The following is a 19,164-nucleotide window of genomic DNA, read 5'->3' on the forward strand; positions in this document are numbered from 1 at the left end:
AATTAATACGAAAAATAATTTATTTTCCACTCCAAAAATATCTGAATAGCGACATTTCGCATTCATCACAAACTAGCTTTAAAATAATACAAGACTGCAAGACACGTAGGAAAGCCCTCCATCAGGTCCTGAAGAAGAGGTGGAGACTTCTTCACAAGTGTTTCTGAAAAACATTGCTGAAGGTGAAAAACCATTCACATGTAGTACTACCATATACATCTTTGCAGTATGGCAAATGAAGTCTTTCTCTCCTGAATAAACTCCTCACGATATTGAGAGGCTTTGCCTAAACAAGGATTTGAGGACTCTTCCTCATTACAGTATTTTACATTAAAAACGTTTGAAACTCTAGCTGGTATCTTCCACCTCTCCTGAAAACCGAAGAGCAAAGCAACAGCGTCGTTCACCCATACGAAGCGAAGTGAGCCAACAAATGGCACAGGGTTTGGATCAGCGGGGTTCCACCAGTTCACCGCCATGCTGCTTTCAAGTGTATCAGGATTCACGTACACCTTAGACAGTGCACGTAAGCTACTAATTCCCAGCAGCAGAGATCTTCCTGTATTTGTATATGAAAGCAACTGTCTTTCCAAGGCTAACTTCATAGACGCCATCCGGCACCAGCGACCCAAAACATGGCTGTCTGCTGCTGAGAACGGGTTCTTCAACACCTTTCACCACGGAGGAAGAATTCCCATCACTACTCGAGGTCTCCACAGCGGTCGTTTCACCTGCACCATCAGGAATGGCATTAGGAGGTTCGTTTTCACCACTCTTGGTAATGCTGTCCATGCGCTTATGGAGATCTTGACTCAAGAGCAATACAATAGTCCCTCCAACACGAAGCACTCTGGCAATTGCAGGAAAAAAAAAATAAAGGTTAGGCGTTCATCCCGCCTGGATTCATTCATCCGTGCACAACTCGACAATAGCAATACTTCAGGTGCCAATTGCACGCAGTATAACGCCTAAGCATGTTAAGGGTAATGGCTCAACTCAGTAAGCTACATTTCCGAAGGGAATTTAAATTCCCCGTCTTTGTAACTCTTGCTGACTGGGAAAAATGGGCCCTTTATTGACTTCCACGCATTTCTGACCTCAGGAGTTCTCCATTTGTTGAGCAGTGAGGATGGACTCAGCTTTTTTGCTTTTTGTGTTGTTCCAAGGACCAGGGGCACCATCAGCTTCAAAACCCATTTTTGAGTCTCACTCTGAGAAGCAAGCCCTAAGCCTCCACCAGCATGCAAAGGAACAGCTTCCCATCACAGCAAGAGAGAGCGCTTTTCACATTGGTAAGGCAATGCTGAAGCTGGCCTTTCCCTTTGAAAGCTTTAAGAAGTCTGTCCTTTCCACGTTGCAGTGACCCTTGAAATCTCTCAAATACAGGAAACCAAGGAAAGTTAACCATTGTTTGTAACTCAGTTTTTCTTAGTACAGGAGGAAATGCTACACTTGGCTTTGAGAGAGGGAAAAAAAAGACCATCCTGGCTGTGCTCACAGCAAGTGCATTGAAGGGTCTTACTGGTGGGGCTCTCGTGATAATGGTCCCTGCCTCACCTCCACCTTCCCAAGGAGATATTTTGCCTAGGATGCCCCAGCAGAGGAAACGAGACCAGAAGGTAAGAATGTCAAACAAGGCCAAAAGGAGGGATGGTCAGCGTAAGACTACCCTGCCATTCTGGGGAGCCACCTCGCCGCCTTTACCATCTTCTCACCACATTCCTGCACTGAGTGTGATCAACACCCACCGAAGTCCAGTCCTACAGAAAGGGTTTGTTTTCAGCAAAGAACTCAAATAAGGAGACGGACAGTTTGAACCACCCGTTAGAAGCAGCCTGCTATTAGCTTGGTTTCACTCCGCCACAAAATGACAGAGTGAGATATGAAAGGAGACATCTAAAAGATGACCAGGTGGCTAGCTGGATTATTGCAGCACACTGCCAGAAAGGAGAACGCCTTTCACCATTTTCCCATCTGAGATCTCTCCTGCCAAGGGAGGCTGGTAAAAGCTTGGTTGTGAACCCAAAATGAAAGCCTATGATTTTACGCAGACCTTAACTGAGAAAGGATTATTGCTTTATTTGCCTATCTACGCCTTCAGTTTGGCTAGGTTACCCTCTTCTCTTTCTTCTTTCTCTCACCATCGTGCTGTGGAAAGAATATTTTTGAGTGTGGTTCAGCCAACAAGCTCATTCCTTGCTGGCTTGCACTCCCATCAGCGCTTCCACAGCTTGTGAAACAAGTCACAACAGCCACTAACCGGCGGGTAAAGGACTCAGACTTCCACAGCCTGCGCAGCATCAGATTACAGAGCTGGAGAGTGTTTCAAATAAAACAAACCTGGAGCTGACTGAGCGCTTAAGATCACAAACCATCGTTACGTTTACATCAAAGGCCACACATACCTCTCCATCTCCTGGAGAATATCTGGCAGGAATCGTACGTCTTTTGTGATCTTGAACTTCTTCCCAAATGGAATATCCGAAATCACGGCGTCAAAACTTTCTGAAGGCAACGGCAATGCTGCAGAATAAAGGGAGGTCTTTACACCTGACTATCTGAAAAATGAACAGCAGCCATTGCATCGTTCGCCTTACCAAACTGCCTGCCAGCTCTTTCACAGGTTACACACCCAGATTCACAGCTCCTTCTCTCTATATCCTCACAAATAACACCACAAAGCTACCAATCCAATGCAGACTGGGTACAGACAAACCCGTAAGAGCATAGCTTAGCTTGTGATCTTCCCTGTTACTGGTGTTGTGCTTGCTCCAACAGCAAAACTCTCCTAGCAGGGCACTGCACGGTTCCAAACTGCTGCTTCTGAACACAAGTGAAACTTTATAAGCAAAATGCAAACGAAGAGCTGAGCTCGCAAGCACTTTGCTTAGCACAGATGTTCAAACGAACACACATTAATGGCAAGGAGCCACATGTTAAATTCCCCTCCACCCCCTCTTTTTCCCAAGAATCTACTTAACTTTCAGCCAGAATCACTTGGATTCTGTTGGAACTCACGTCTTTGAAGTATTTCCGCGATATTGCTGCATCCTGGGAATATATATTTTTTGACTATGACACAGCAGTGCACCCTTGTGGTGATGAAGAACAACCACACACCAGGCTGGCTTGGCCCGAGTAAAACCAACATGTGAAAGGAAAAGACCATGGGGTTTTCATCCCTCAGGATGCTCAGAACTTGACTGGATAAGGTGAGCAACCTGAACCCTGCTTTGAGGTTAGCCCTGCTCCAAGCAGATTAACAGGACTAAAGACCTCCAGCAGTCTCTTCCCACCTAAACCCTGCTGTGATTCTATGCCAGCCTTACCAGAACTGGCTTGAGATGCTTCTTGGACCATTTTGTGGTTGTAAATTTAACATTAAGACAGAGTTACTGCCCAAGTCTGAAAATTATTGTTTTCATTGTCTTCTGCTGAACTTATTCTTGCCGAAGTTCAGAGGGGGAGAGGAACAAACTTACCCGGTCACCAGCCAGCTATTTATTTAGAGTTCGTTCTATTACAGACCACTCAAGAGTACCTACGCTACCTGTATAACCACGGAAGGCTTCAAACATGCCTCACCTTGAAAGCTTACAGACATACCTTTCACAGAAGCTTTAAGTAACTCAATCTTATCCATCAAACCTGCAGTCTTAATATTCACATCTGCACCCTCTAATTGTGAATCACTTATATCTGTTCCCCAGTAACAGGCTTCCTGTTCAGAGAAAAAGAAAAAAATAGTTAACAAACGTGTATTTATTTAACAAAACCTTCACAGACTTGCCTTGCTGCACAGCTCTTCCAAAACAAACCACTTGCTTTGACATCTACGTAGAGCAATACGTAGATTAAGACGACAGAGCAATGGAGAAGTTTCTGCTATCTTCACTCCTTTCGTGTTCTGGGCTACTCAAGACACCTTTATTTCACAGAAATATTGAGGCTATGTCCTCACAGACGATCCCAGATGTCTACAAACAGCCTCACTGCCTAATAATTTTCTAATACTGAAATTCACTGTACTGTCACACTGACACCTCCACTTCCCGGATAAGCCCAGGCGATTTTAAAAGAAAGCCCAAGGTTGCCTCACACAAACCCTGCACTATCAACACAGGGCTCCCAGCACCCACTCACACAGGTATGTAGGACTTTATTTTGCATTCCTGTGGAGGAATGTCTGAACTAAAGCACTTTAAACAACTGTCTATAAAGACCATTTTGGTTCCAGCGTTCCATTAATGGACGTCATCATAACTGTGGCATAGATGTTTTTCTTGGCACAACTACAAGAAGTCTTGCAAAGCTCCTACCTATTACGACCGCGATACTTACGGGCCACTCAGCGGCAGCTTCCAGCAGAATTGTTCCTAGCCCACACATGGGATCTAGCACAAAGTCACCTGCCTACAAAAAGAAAGGGGTTATCGCATCCCAAACAAGGTAAGACTTCTCCCTCAACACAAAGCATACTCAGTCATGGACTGATCACCTGCACAGTCCCGCTGACTCCAGAGCAGGTAAAAACAGTCACTGCTTTATCAGGCCAAACTTGCAGATGATACAGTAAAGAAGTATGACAATACTGTAAAAAGCATAAATGGCTTTACTAGAGACAATGCATCACTGCATCTAGTCTTGAGGTGACATTTAGGAAAAAAACATGACTAGACTGCAGACAGATACTGGCATCAAATTAACCTGTGAAAAACATCACACTGGCTTCCGTTTTTACTTGGGAGAACAACCCCAAACAAGCTTTGACATCTGGACAGTGACAAAACCCCTGCAATTTAACCATATATCTGTACAGAGAGTAATAACTATCCTTAGAAGGCCCTTGGACTAAAGAAGATATGAGGTTGAACACCAGGTGACAGTGCAGTCTAACCACACAAAAATTTCCAGCTCTGTCCATGTGGATTAAAGCATGAAGAATTAAAATCACCACGCTGCTTCAAAGCTTCCAGCTTCAGCCTTGATGAGCAGCAAAGGACTCACTCAGGACTCTACACCTTTGCCATGAACATTCACTTACACTGATTTCAGCCAGAGATGCCATGGCCCACGCAATTGTTGACCGCAGCCCTGCTGTTTTGATATACTCTCTGTTTGCCAATGGAAGCCTGTAGACAGCAAAATCAGTGTAAGACAATGGTACAACAACATAGAAAAGCCTACATAATATAAAATACAAAAAGAACTGAACTTTCCAGATCTGTAATCAGAAACCACAGTCTGCTTTTAGCCACTCACTGCAAAGTCTGGAACACGTGCTCAGGTTACCTTCAGACGAATACAACAGTCCAGTGAATATTAATCCAGAAGATAAATACAGTGGACAGCAAGACTATATAGAAATTGTGCCTGTTCTGGTACTGCCAAAACAGATCTGGTGATGAGAACACCTACCTGAAAAGAGGAATCCCCACAACTGAGTGCATGTCATTAAGATGTACGAAGATCTGAAAGAGGGAAAAGTAACATTAGAATTTCTCAACTTGAGATGACAATAGCTTAAACTCATTTAAACCAGACAGAAGATATTTCTATGAACTTCCGATCATACCATTTAAGAACAAAAATACATGCTCTACAAATTTATGATTATTTGGAAGAAATCACACTTGATAATCTGAATGCCAGTTTAAAGATGATTTAAGATTTACGCAAACTAGGAAGGGATTTGTCAGTCAGGGATCCATCAGCAAGCACTTCAATTTCTCCACGAAGTATTTTCTTGACATTTTTAACTATAAAACCACTTACTCTAAACAGAAGATTGTTCACTGTATACTTGTATTCAGCTTTTTTTTTTTTTCTCTAGAAAAAGCAGTGCCATTAATAAGTGTTTTACATGGAAGGCAGACATATATAAATATATATATATTTTGGGGCAATTCTGGAAGTAGCAACAGGCCACCTGGCAGACAAGTGCCACTACCTCTAGATCGGGGTTCCGCAGATCAGCCCGCCACCTAAACTGCTTCATGAGCGCTATGCCAATTGCTCTTCCAATCTCCTGTGAAGGGAAAGACCAGTAAAAGACATTAAAAATAAAAGAATTAAGAAAACTACAGATCACAACCTTGATTACACAACCCTCATAAGTACCTGGGAAAAGAAAAAGTCTTTCTTTACTGCTAGAGAACAATTTATACAAAGACCAGAAGAGGTGTACCAGGACAGAGCGATAGAAACACACCTCAGGATAACATGACTGTTGCTCACCTTGAGTGTGGGAGGCTGAAGTTCAAGTCCTACCCAAGGTAAAACAAACAGCTGTAGTCATTTTAGAACTATGTATCACATGTGAAGTATTTCTGATGACTGTAAATTAGATCACCTGAAGGAACCTGTCAATGCATAACTGCAACTCTCAGTTTTAATGCTTTTATCACCTCTGGAAAGTTGTACCTTCAGCATAAGAATTCAAATGCACAGAACCAATTCAAACAAACGCTGGTGCTGGCAGGCTCATGTGTCCCATCTTCCCAAGATACCAGCTTTAGTAGAGAGAAAAAAAATCTAACTTGTTGTTTTCAGGTAGGAGAAACCTAAATAAACTGCAGCTACACATTAATTTCCATTTCGTATGGTGAAAATACAATGCAGATGAGAACAGTGTTGGACAGAAGGGGCCTCTACAGATCTCTACACCACCTCTCTCAGAATGGTTGGGGCTCTTCAAGGCTGAGTGCTGACACCCCAAGGACCAAGATGCACTCTCCAGGATGTGTCCCAGGGCTGCACCACCCACCACCCTTCTGGGAATTTCTTCATGATACCCAAAAGAGCACCCTTCCAAGCTGCATATTCTGGCTTTTGCCCCTTGTTACGCAGTCTGCCTCAACTGAGAGGAGCGTGGCTCCGCTATCCTTGCTACGACCCTTGAAGTAGCTGCAAGCCACTCACAGATTGCTCTTCAGACTTGACTAGGTTTCACCTGCCCAGCCACTCGACCTCTTACCTTCACTTATTCTCATTAAAAGACATTGATTCAAAAAGCTGTTCAGGCTAATCATGCCTTGAAATTAATAACAGCACTTGTATTTCCACTTGCTTAACATAAATGCAAGTTTTATGAGTTTTTTCAAAAATTTTTTTTGAAGATACAGAAAAAGTTCAGACCAGTTTGTTATTCCAAAACATACAAAACACAAATTAAATTGCAAATAAACCACACGCCTCCTTTCACTTTCACTACATCCTTTTAAAACACAGATACTTTAGCATACCTGTGAAGTAAGTATTTTGGCAATTGCTCCACTACAGCGACAAGAAACTCGGAAGCTAAAGCTATGCTTCTCATTCTCAACAGGTTTCTCTCCACTGCTTTTGGAAGAGTCTTCTAAAGAAGCCTTGGTTTCAGTTTGGCCTTCCTCATCACTCTTCCTGTCTGGTACCACACCATTCTCTCCAGCTCCTGCTTGACATTCCTCAGACACAATCTCTCTTACTCGCTCTGTTTTCTGTCTTTTAGTTACAACATTCATCTCTTCTTCTGATTTTCTCTTGCAAGGTGATGGGTTTTCCTGAGAGACACCATCTTTTTTCCCCTCACAACCACGAAGGTTTTTCCAAGTAGCGATAACATCCAGCCAATCCTTTGGTTCCTCAATGACAAGACTTCTAATTTCATGCAGTATTTTCCCTGGAAGAAAAAGCTAGTTTCAGGTTAAGTAGTTCAATCTCAGCATTTGATGTTCCCACAGAATGAGAACATCTGTCAGGGACTTTGTTTAGATCTCCATAACGTGTGAATCCACGAACTGCAGCAGCATACATCACAGACACAGCCAAGCTCTCAACACCCACAAACCCTATCAGCTGAAGACCCACACATCCATCTGATTACAAGCTTTGCAGAACCAAGAATAACTTGCAGGGCTTGAATTCTGCAGAAGTTCAGCAGCTCTAGAAAACCAGACTACCTCAGAGTCATTCCCAGGGATGGAGCACCAGCCTACCATATCGTCGTCCTCTTAGTCCAGAAAAACATTTGGTTCAGGATTAGATATCCAGGACACTTTCCAGGACTGACAGACATGAACATGAACGGCTTTGATTCGGCTCAGAATAAAAGTCACAAGTTTATTCTTTTATTAAAAAAAATATCTCCTTGCTATTAATTACTCTTCCTTCAATCCTGCAAAGTCTCCAATACACACCTAAACTTACACCTACCTGTAGTGTGTCCTGTTGACTTAACTATGACAAGAGAGGCACAAGAAATACAGAGGCCAATTCATATAAAAGTCTTGACTCTGGTCAGGGAAAAACATTTAAGTATTTCTATTTCTCATTTTAAATTTCATAATCATAGTTAAATTTGATCCTTAGAGCCAAAGGCCTCTTGTAATCTTTCAAATAAAACCCTACCCCCATACAAATATCAATCCATCTTACTCAAAATTCTTATTTCAACACTGATAAAGTGACACGAGTACTTGAAATTCACAAGAAATCTGCATACTGAACAGTTAAGTGATGCAGAATATGTATGGATCCACATCACCTAAAAAAAAAAATGACTCACTGTTAAAACACATACAAGGGGTCCAGAATTGGACTTCAGTTTTGTTAATTTTTTTGGTGTGGGAGTGGTGTTATACATATATACATGCGTACTATGCCAGCAGAACGTCAGCTGGTAAGACGTGTATTTCAAACATTTTTAAGCTGTTTTCAGCACAGAAAAACATATTTGAAAGCATAGTTGGGTAAAAAACAACAAAAAGAAAGTCAAAAACCACAACTTCAGAGTTGATTCTTCTCAGTTAGAGCTACAGATGATGAAATTGATCGAATGTTAATTTTACAAATAGGACATGAGCTTACACTTGAAGTTTTTGAACCCATGTCCTGCATGCAAAAAGAACAGGATGACTCGAGGGGAACAGTCAGCGCAGTACCTTTATTTCCTGAAACGGGAAGCGGGTCGTGTTTCTTAATCAGCAAAAACAACCTCTCTCCAGACTTGATTTTCTTCAGTTCGCTCGGCTCCGCGTCAGTGGTGAAGAAGACTTTTCCCGAAATATAGTCCACCTTAAAGGGAAGGGGAAAAAAGAATATTTTCTGTGAGCGCTTCAGCGGCTCAACAGCACCACCGTGTGCCCTACCACGTCTTCGCACCGAGAAGAACCCAGCAAAGCACAGCTAACCAGGGGTGGCGAGGGGACGGAGATGTTGGTCAGCACAGCCCTCAGAGCTGCGGAGCGCGGTTTCGCGAAATAAATCATTTTAGTGCCTCTACGAGCCGGCTTCTTCCTGGTGTCCTGTCATGATTTTACTCCCTAGAACCTCCTTGGCGAACGCAACAAGAAATATTTAATTTTACCGCACGATATATTGAAATTAGCACGGACTCGCAGCGAACGAGGCCTGCTTCTCACCTCCGTGGCTCCGAGCCTCGCTCGCAGCTCCCGGGCCAGGAAAGGCTCGAGGCCGCGGCCCGCCGTGCAGAAGTACCGCCCGCCCGCCGCCATCTTGTCCCGCCCCCGCCGCCATTTCGGGCCGCCCCCGCCCAGGGGGCAGGCTGAAGGAGCAGCAACACGGGCTAAGGGAGGGAAGAAGTACCGAGAAAGTGGGGTTGTTTCAAGTTTTTTATTCCAGCGCTGTTGACACGTGACAGCGGGCAGAACAGTTTTTCATGTCAACGTAATCATAAACACCGGGTTCTTGAGAGCTGGTGTGACCCCCGTGCCACCAGGGCACATCACTGGAGCGTCATCTCCCTTTTGATCCTTGCCTCAGCGAGATGATCAAATGTGAGATGATCAAATGTTCCAGTGCAGCTGTTGCTCCATGTACTTCGGCAGAAGACTGTATGATCTCTTCAGCCCAGGCTGATGAAGAGAGGGAGAATTATAGCAGCGTTCCTCCTTCTGCAGATGTTAAAATAATATCTACGCCCACACAACTTAGGAAGAAAATTTGCTGATACCCCCTGGGATGACTCAGCACCCACAGCTCAGGAACAAATGGCAAGACGTCAGTTCAGGCCCAGCACCGACAACCTTACATGCTGCAGCATCCATGACCTCACATCTCTGCAGTCCAAAAGCACCAAAGCCACCCAAATATTTCTGTAGAAGTGAGCAGGCAAAGAGAGTGTTAGCGTAGCAACCACATAACCACCAAGTGATTATATGAAGGTGCTTTATTCAGCGCTGGAAGCTGGGGCAGGTGCCCAAATCTGGCTTCAAGTCCTGTTACTTCCCAGCCATTATTTATACATTCAACATTACGTAAGGTATACATATTCATTACAGGTTGCAACATCAGCCTCGCATTCCATTCTAATTAGCTCCCCTCCCCTTTGCACATGCGTGGCGCACTCTGGTGGTCGTCCAGGTGGTCGTCCAGATGAAGTAAGGAGTCTTCCTCTCCGCTAAACTCTTTCACCTTTCTCACTCGACGCATGCTCCCTCCGCTCCTTGGTTCTGCTTCAACTCATTTCAGCATTTCCAGGCCCTTATCCAAGGTCAGGTTGTACCTGTTCCCTCCCAGGGTTCCCCTTCAACGATTCCTTTAAATGTTCAGTGTACTCCCTAGGTTTCCAGTGTACATAGATTAATTGATAATGTAAGTACATTTGGCAATGCTTAATTATACTGTATGTCCCATCACCTAAGAGACATTAGTAAAACATCCATTCGATTCTCCCCAACACTAACATTTCCCCCCTTTGAAAATACTTCACTCATACCAAGAGCAAGTATTTTCATTACTATTAGGTTGAATCAGGTTAGTAGAGGTTAGTGAGTATAACTTGATATAGAGATTAGTAAGTATAATCTTAATGCATCTTCGTTAGTCTACTATCTTATTGATTCCTCTATGCCTGCTTGTTAACGCTAGTACTATAGGATGGGGGTGGAGTAAGTGGGATAGGGTGTTCTGGGTGATTCCCAGTAACCTACTAACCTCCTTAACCACATTGGCAATGAAATGTGGTCCCCTGTCTGAAGAAATACCCAATGGTACACCAAATCTAGGGATTATTTCCTGTAGTAACCATTTTACCGTTTCCTTTGCTTGCTTGGTGCGACAGGGAAGGGCCTCCGGCCATCCTGAAAAAGTATCAACCCCTACCAATAGGTATTTATAACCTCTTGCTTTAGGCAGCTCCACGAAGTCTATTTGCCAGTAATCTCCAGGCTCTATCCCAGCTCTAGTTCTTCCTATCTCAGCATGTTTCCTTGCTACCGGATTATTCTTTAAGCAAAGCTCACATTTTGACATTACTGACTTTGCCATTGTTAACATGTGTACCGAGATGACACCTCGTTTCAAATAGGTCACCATTGCTCCTGCACCCCAGTGACATTCATTATGTTTTATTTGTAAGATTTCTCGCATTACTATAGGAGGCACTATAAGTTGTCCTGTCGTAGTCACATACCATCCGTCAGGATTCTTCTGGGCCTTCATCAAATTTGCAAGTCTCTCATCTTCTGCTGAATACTTTGGGTCTTTAGGTAATTTAAAACAAGAGAGGCCTACCTTTGATGGAATTAGAGCCATTACTTTCCATAATTCACGCGCAACCTTCCAGGCCGTCAAATCTGCCAGTCTGTTACCTTCTGCAATCTCTGACACCCCTCCTTGATGGGCTTTACAATGCATTATGGCCACCTGTTGGGGTTTCTGTACAGCTGTTATTAATTTCAATATTTCTTCCTGGTATTTTATATTAGTCCCTTGTGAGGATAGCATTTCCCTTTCTTTCCATAATGCCCCATGTACATGAACTACCCCGAATGCATATTTTGAATCTGTCCAAATATTCACGTTCTTACCCTCGCTTAGTTCCAGGGCTCGTGTCAGGGCGACTATTTCTGCTCGTTGGGCTGAAGTCCCCGGAGGTAGGGAATTTACCTCAATCACTACCTTTGATGTAGTTACCGCGTATCCTACATAACGAGTCCCATTTTCCACAAAGCTGCTTCCATCCGTGAAAAGTTCCCAATCCGGTCTCCCCAGAGGCTGATCCTTTAAGTCTGTTCTGCTGGCATAGGTATGTTCGATGATCTCCACGCAATCATGACTGAGGTCTCCTTCCTCCGTAATTGTTCCTAGAAACACTGCTGGGTTCAATAAGTTAGTAGTTCTTAAGAATACATCATCTTGCTCAGTTAGTATAGCTTGATATTTCATCATTCGGCTGGGTGACAGCCGATGGCCCCCCTTTTGCTCCAATACCGTAGTCACCATATGTGGCACGAACACCTCAATTCGTTTCCCTAATGTGAGCTTCCTGGCTTCCTGTATCAAAAGGACTGTGGCTGCCACGGCCCTTAAACACGAGGGCCATCCAGCACTTACTGCATCCAATTGTTTAGAAAAATACCCCACAGGTCTTTTCCAGCTCCCAAGTCGCTGGGTCAGTACTCCTAATGCCAATCGTTGTCTCTCATGCACAAACAGCTGGAAGTCCTTTGATAAGTCCGGCAAGCCCAAGGCAGGCGCCTTTATCAGGGCTTCTTTTAATTTCTTAAAGGCCTCTTGTTGTGGCTTTCCCCAGGTAAACGTACAGGCCTTTTGGGTTTCATAGAGGGGCTTTGCTATGAGTCCATAGTCCATTACCCACAGTCTACACCACCCGGCCATACCTAGGAAAGCCCGTAGTTCATGCAAATTTCGTGGCTCGGGGATTTCACAAATAGCTTGTATTCGGTTAACTCCCAATTTTCTTTGTCCTTGAGAAATTTCACATCCCAAATAAATTACTGTTGTGCACGCGATTTGTGCCTTTTGTTTAGAAACCTTGTACCCATTTAGTCCCAATTGATTCAAAATATCAATAGTTACCTGAATACATTCTGACTCTCCTTTGGTAGCTATTAATATATCGTCCACATATTGTAACAGCAGGTATCGATCCTTTGGTACCTGAATCTGTCCTTGGTTAATCCAATCTTCTATTTCTTTAGCTAGTTGACAGCCGAAGAGGGTCGGGCTATTCTTGAATCCTTGAGGCAACCTTGTCCAGGTTAGTTGCATCTTTCGTCTGTTCCGTGGATTTTCCCATTCAAAAGCAAAAAGTTTTCTACTATCCTTGTCAATGGGTATGCAGAAGAAGGCATCTTTTAAATCAATTACCGTAAACCACTTATATTTCTCTTTTACAGATGTTAACAATGTATAAGGATTAGCCACCACTGGGTGAATATCTTTTGTTATTTCGTTTATTGCCCTAAGGTCCTGCACTAGCCTGTATTCCCCATTAGGTTTCTTTACTGGGAAAATTGGGGTATTATATTCAGATTTGCATTCCTCCAGAATGTGGTAGCTAAGAAATTTATCTATAATCTTTACTATTCCTAGCCTAGCTTCTAGCTTCAATGGGTACTGTTTAATCCGTACCGGTCGGGCCCCTTCCTTAAGTTCAATTTTTACTGGCTGGGCTACTTTTGATTTTCCGGGCACGTCCGTTTCCCAAATCGTAGGCATTACTGCATTTTCTACCTCTTTTGGTATATGAGGAACAGCCTTCTCTTTAATCATTAATATTTGTCCCACTTTTGATTCCGGGATTCTCATAATCAATTCTCCATCTTCAAATGTTATGGTAGCGTTTAGTTTAGTTAGCAAATCCCGTCCCAAAAGAGGAATAGGGCATTCTGGTACATATAAAAATTCATGCGTAATTTCTTTACCTCCAAACCGTAAATCAAGGGGTTGTAAGAACGGCCGTATTTCCTCCTTCCCGGTGGCACCTACAATAGTAGTTTTCCTTTCCCCTATCTTACCACTTAATCTATTGAGTACTGAATATGTGGCCCCTGTATCAATTAAAAATTTTACTTCCTTATTTCCTATTTGAATTTTTACCAAGTGCTCTTTAGTTTCTGCTACCGGATCTCCTAATCAGCTACTATACTCCCCCAGAACCATCGCCTTAGCTGCTTCTTGGTTTCGGAACGAATTTCCCCCACCAACGATCAGCTGTCCACGGAGAGGGCACTTGTTTTTCCAATGACCCTCCCCCTTACAATGGGCACATTGGTTAAGACCCAGCCGGTTTCCCCCTGAGCTCGGGTAGCCTCTCCCTGTTCCTCTACCTCGACCGTTAATATTTCCTCTTCCCCTGCCCCTTAATCCTGCATGTTCTCTCCCTTGAATTACTGCTAATAAGTTCTGTTGTTGCCTTTTTGTCGTTTCCTTTTCTCTGTTATTATACACTTTCCAGGCTATTTCCAACAGCCTATCCAAATTTCTCAAATCTGCACCTTCCAACTTTTGCAATTTCTTCCTAATATCCTCTTGGGCTTGTCCCAGGAAAATGAGTGCTAATTGAGCTTTAGCTTGCTCAGTCTCTACGTCTAAATCTGTATATTTCTTAGCAGTTTCTTTCAATCTCTCTAAAAAGGCGGAAGGTGATTCCGCTTTTTCTTGCCTGACATTATACAATTTTGACCAATTTATGGTCCGGGGCATGGCATTCTGTACCCCGACTTGTACCCAATCTTGATATCTCTTCAGCCTCCTTATTCCATCCCCTGTGTTATAATCCCATTGGGGATCCTCGGTGGGGAAGTTTTGATCTAGATTTCCAAGCACTAATCCATTTCGTATATCTTCTCGGGCTCTCTCTCTGGCTGCCCGCAATACCATGTCTTTTTCTGTCGAGTCCATCAAAGTATCCAGGATCACCTGGAGATCATCCCAATTGGGATTTTGGGTTTTAATTATCATTTTCATTACCCTGGCTACTTTATCTGGGTTTTCCCTGTAGGTGCCGGCTGCTTGTTTCCATATCATTAAGTCCCCAGCTGAAAAAGGCACCTTAACATATACCGGTCCTTCTGTCCCCACTCCTTGCCTGAGGGGAGCGATTATTTTCCCTCTCTGTTCATTTATAATTTCTCCTGCCCTTCGCTGTTGCCGGGTCCTATGTGACACAGGGGAGACTAAAGTCGGGGATTCTCCATCACTACTGCTATCTTCCTTTTCTCTTTTCCCTCCCTGTCCTGGCTCTTCCCGACGGAGCCGACGGCGCAACTTCCAAATCAATATTTCCATTATTCATTTCCCCATAATACTTATTATTCTCTATTGCCTGATGCTGTATACAGCGTCCCTCCCTAGTACATGCACAACAACGTTCCTCAGTTGAAACTTCAAGCACCATTATTCCACAAGCATGCTGCCATTCAGGCTTTCGGCGCAAATAAAAGAATAATTCCACATACGGCAGTTCATCATATTTTCCTTCCCGCTTGCAAAATAGCATTAATTGTAAAATTGTATTATATTGCAATGTTCCATTCTCAGGCCAAGTTTCTTGGTCCTCTAGTTTATACTGTGGCCACCAAATATTACAATAATCAATCAGCTTTCCTTTCCGCATTTCTTGACCAAAACCTCCCTCTTTCCAATGTGCTAGCAAACACCCCAGTGGGGATGTCCGCGGGATAGGTACATCTTTTCCCAGAATTCCTTTAATCTTTTTCATTTTGAGCTTACGATACAAACCCAAAAGCTGCCGGAGCAGCAGCACACTCCCCCAGAAGCTGCTGGAGCAGCAGCACGCTCTCCCAGAAGCTGCCGGAGCAGCAGCGTGCTTACCACATACCAATAATACCAGGTGCTGACCCTTCAGCACAAACCAATACAATTACCAATACCAAACCACCAATGCCGAACCTGCAGAGCTTTCGCTCTGTCTAATGGATGGCGCCTAGGCTTACCCCGGGAGCTCCCTGCCCAACCGAGCGTGGCTTTCGCCGCGTCGGACCGGCAGGCTTTCCCAACCAAATCAGTACCGAATACCCAAAGTTGAAAGCACCTTTGCTTACCACTCCAGTGGTACGTCGTGAGCAGTGGAGGTCGGCCGCGGTCGACTGCTCCCCGAGAATCCCTCGGTGCCGGCTGGAGCGAAACCGAGACACGATCCGCCTCAGCAGTGCCCACGCTGTCCCATCTGGGTCGCCAAAATGTTAGCGTAGCAACCACATAACCACCAAGTGATTATATGAAGGTGCTTTATTCAGCGCTGGAAGCCGGGGCAGGTGCCCAAATCTGGCTTCAAGTCCCATTACTTCCCAGCCATTATTTATACATTCAACATTACGTAAGGTATACATATTCATTACAGGTTGCAACATCAGCCTCGCATTCCATTCTAATTAGCTCCCCTCCCCTTTGCACATGCGTGGCGCACTCTGGTGGTCGTCCAGATGAAGTAAGGAGTCTTCCTCTCCGCTAAACTCTTTCACCTTTCTCACTCGACGCATGCTCCCTCCGCTCCTTGGTTCTGCTTCAACTCATTTCAGCATTTCCAGGCCCTTATCCAAGGTCAGGTTGTACCTGTTCCCTCCCAGGGTTCCCCTTCAACGATTCCTTTAAATGTTCAGTGTACTCCCTAAGTTTCCAGTGTACATAGATTAATTGATAATGTAAGTACATTTGGCAATGCTTAATTATACTGTATGTCCCATCACCTAAGAGACATTAGTAAAACATCCATTCGATTCTCCCCAACACTAACAAGAGGATCAGCAGGAACAGACTTACTGCCACCAGTGTTTAAAATGCTATTGAAAGACCTTGGGCTGTGCCTGTCCAAAGCAAGAGGGATGTATTACAGAGCAGGAACCAAACCCTGATCTACTGCTTTCACTTTCAGGAGGCTGTGTAGTCTAAATAAAATAAATCAAAAGAAAAATATGTCTGCCCGCAAGAGGACAGCAGGAACACGGTCCCTGGTTCCAGGGAGTAAACTAGGAAATCATGGCCTTGAAGTGTAGCACTGGGGATTCGGGTTAAAAATCAGGAAAATCTAAAAGCACTAGGGAAGATCAAATGAAGAGAGTTTGGTATCTCCAGTACAGCTGCTTTTAAAGTGGGCCAGACAAACCCATTATGAGTGGTAACATAAGGAGATGGACTCAACGTTTTGTCTACGTTCTATTTGTCTTATGTTATTTTATATTATGCCAGTGAATATTTCTGTTCATTTGTTAAATCAGCAGCCAGAAACCAAGCCAAGCCCCCGACTCTCTCACATGGGAAATGCTACAAAAGAGGTGCACACAAGACTGGCAAGCAGAGAGTTTTGCTTCCGTCAGCTGAAATACTGAGCCTGGTCCAAAATAAATGTCACGTTAACTGCTTACACACATACCCATACAAAACAAACAGGAACTGCGTGAGAGGTCGCTGTTTTGTTGGCATCTGAGTACAAACAACAAAGGACAAAGAAAGGGATGCATGTGTTGTCACTTCCAGAAGCACCTGCAATAGTTCACTTGGGGGACAGTGGTTTGAAATACAAAGAACAGTCAATGGGAATGCAAATACAGGGGATCTGCACGCAGCGCAAGCACCAATACATCGGTCAGCAGCAGGTAACACACCTGCATCATTAGCTGCTGGGTAAACCACCGTCCCAGGGACAAATCTACTGCTACACTGCTACTGCAGCAGAGGTTTGCAAAGGACAAATCCTGTCCTCCTGGCCAAGAGGAAAGTTGAGTGTGAGGGTGGGTGCGCTTCACTCCTCACACACATCCAACACACAAGTTAGCTCCCTTCCCCAGACCTGTCCTTGTCTCAACCTTACCAGAAGTTTGTCACAGCAATTAAATATCTTGTCCAAGCACTCGCATGCAGGGAACTTTTTCTCTCCCAACTACTCTGTCATATTGGGCAATTTCATCATCATTCTCCCTTCTCTCTTATTTAAGGGGAACCGAGCCAGAGTACAAAGTAACACAGCTGTCAGGAGTCATGTAGTCCAGCCTTTGAGACCAAAAGACAAGAAACTCCAAAGGTAGGAGTGAAATTCTTTCATCTACCACAGTTTACAGAATTCTGGATTAATTTAAAAACAAAATTCCTTTTAAAAAATGTAGCAGTCTGTTTTCTGGAACAACAAGCTATGCTCCAGCCCACACTGGGCTCCAGAAAGCACTCAAGATACAGCCAGATCCTAACCAGCCAGAGGTTACCACATGCCAGCAGAAAATCCAGACTTAAAAACGTTTGCTGCTTAATTCCGTTCCCTCCGTTTGAAGGGATTTTCCTGCTTTTTATTCCTCTCTTGGTGGCCAAGAGCACAGCTAAGGAACAGCAAACACTATCAGAACACACTGCAGCACCAGCCCAGCAATGGCCTGCGTCAATATGACTCCAGTAGTCAAGGCCAACACTTCTGGAAGCAGAGAGCAAGTTCAGTTATTGAAATAGTGGGTGCTGAGCATGTTTTTGTCTGAAGGCGGTTGTCCACACTCAAACACCCTGGAAAACAGAGGTGCTCCCAACAAAGCTGCTATCTTCACCTATTTTTGTTTTGATGTCTGTGAACTGCAGGAGAGTCAAAAAGGATTAAGCTTTTGGAGGACTTGGAAGCATAAAACAACATAAATCAGATTGATTTACACACTGGCCCAATGGAAAACTAACAGCTGCCTTTCCAGGCATACACTTACCTTAGTGACCTGCTACCATGCAGGAAAAGAGCAGCTGCCACAGCCACTTAGTTGGGAAAGTCCTCAAAACCCTTCAAAAGAAGTTCTCAGGGGTACACAAATTATAAACTACTAAGAATTAATCACACACATTGACAAGTGAGGAATCTGGACTTGCTCTATCAGGTAACAGCTGCAGGCGATCATTGTTGATGTCAAAAATCAGGTTCAGAGCTCCTTCCCTCCCTCCTTCCCAAAAAGACAACTCACTCACTTGGAATTTTTTTTTTTTTTTAATAAAAGACAGCTTCCAGATACCTAATCATGACTGTGCTGTTTGTGCAGGACAAACTTTAAATACTAAAATGTACAAGGCAAATTGAAACAAGCTGTTTGTTCCAAACTGCTCAGTGGTGCAGGCTCAAGCATGTATCTGTAATGGCTTTACTCTTTGTACAATCAGTTCTAAGTAGCAATGACTGTATATAAAGAATATAGTACACACTATTGTTTTCATTGTCAATTTACAAGAGAAAAAAATAAATATTTTTCATTCTTATTATACATTAACACTTCAGTAGAAAGTTACAGCTATTGTGTTGGCATGACCTGCAACTTCAGGAGGAAAAAGGACATGCATATATCTATTAAGGATTCTAAACTATGACTTCATAATAAATTACAAAGGATAGGTATCAGCCAACAGCATACAGATTATCTGAATTCAGTACAGTTGTAA

The 19,164-nt window shown here is 43.7% G+C and overlaps 1 protein-coding gene across 14 annotated transcripts; it reads right to left on the reverse strand.

The window, feature by feature from the left end:
* Window positions 1-2: 2 nt before the first annotated feature.
* On the reverse strand, window positions 3-17,696 carry THUMPD2 (THUMP domain 2 tRNA and snRNA guanosine methyltransferase). Of its 14 annotated transcripts, none has more exons than XM_083831714.1 (12): window positions 15,813-16,064; window positions 9,953-10,559; window positions 9,758-9,854; window positions 8,922-9,054; window positions 7,245-7,660; window positions 5,951-6,028; window positions 5,419-5,471; window positions 5,045-5,132; window positions 4,342-4,413; window positions 3,607-3,721; window positions 2,406-2,523; window positions 3-850 (listed from the first exon to the last, which is right to left on the reverse strand). In XM_083831714.1, exons 5-12 carry the CDS (start codon window positions 7,500-7,502, stop codon window positions 535-537), a joined length of 1,098 nt encoding a protein of 365 aa, XP_083687840.1. In that variant the 5' UTR covers window positions 7,503-7,660; window positions 8,922-9,054; window positions 9,758-9,854; window positions 9,953-10,559; window positions 15,813-16,064; the 3' UTR covers window positions 3-534. The 14 variants fall into 14 exon arrangements, with proteins under 14 accessions (XP_083687840.1, XP_083687838.1, XP_083687831.1 ...); XM_083831712.1 differs by having other exon boundaries at window positions 9,586-9,854; XM_083831705.1 differs by lacking the exon at window positions 9,953-10,559.
* Between the last annotated feature and the right edge of the window lie 1,468 nt (window positions 17,697-19,164).

The sequence above is a fragment of the Anser anser genome, assembly GCF_964211835.1.
Source record: "Anser anser genome assembly, chromosome: 3".
NCBI classification, from domain to species: domain Eukaryota; kingdom Metazoa; phylum Chordata; class Aves; order Anseriformes; family Anatidae; genus Anser; species Anser anser.

Coding starts and splice junctions, on each gene's coding strand:
- THUMPD2 (XM_083831701.1), bottom strand. CDS start 13,014: ATGCAACTAACCTGGACAAGGTTGCCTCAAGGATTCAAGAATAGCCCG.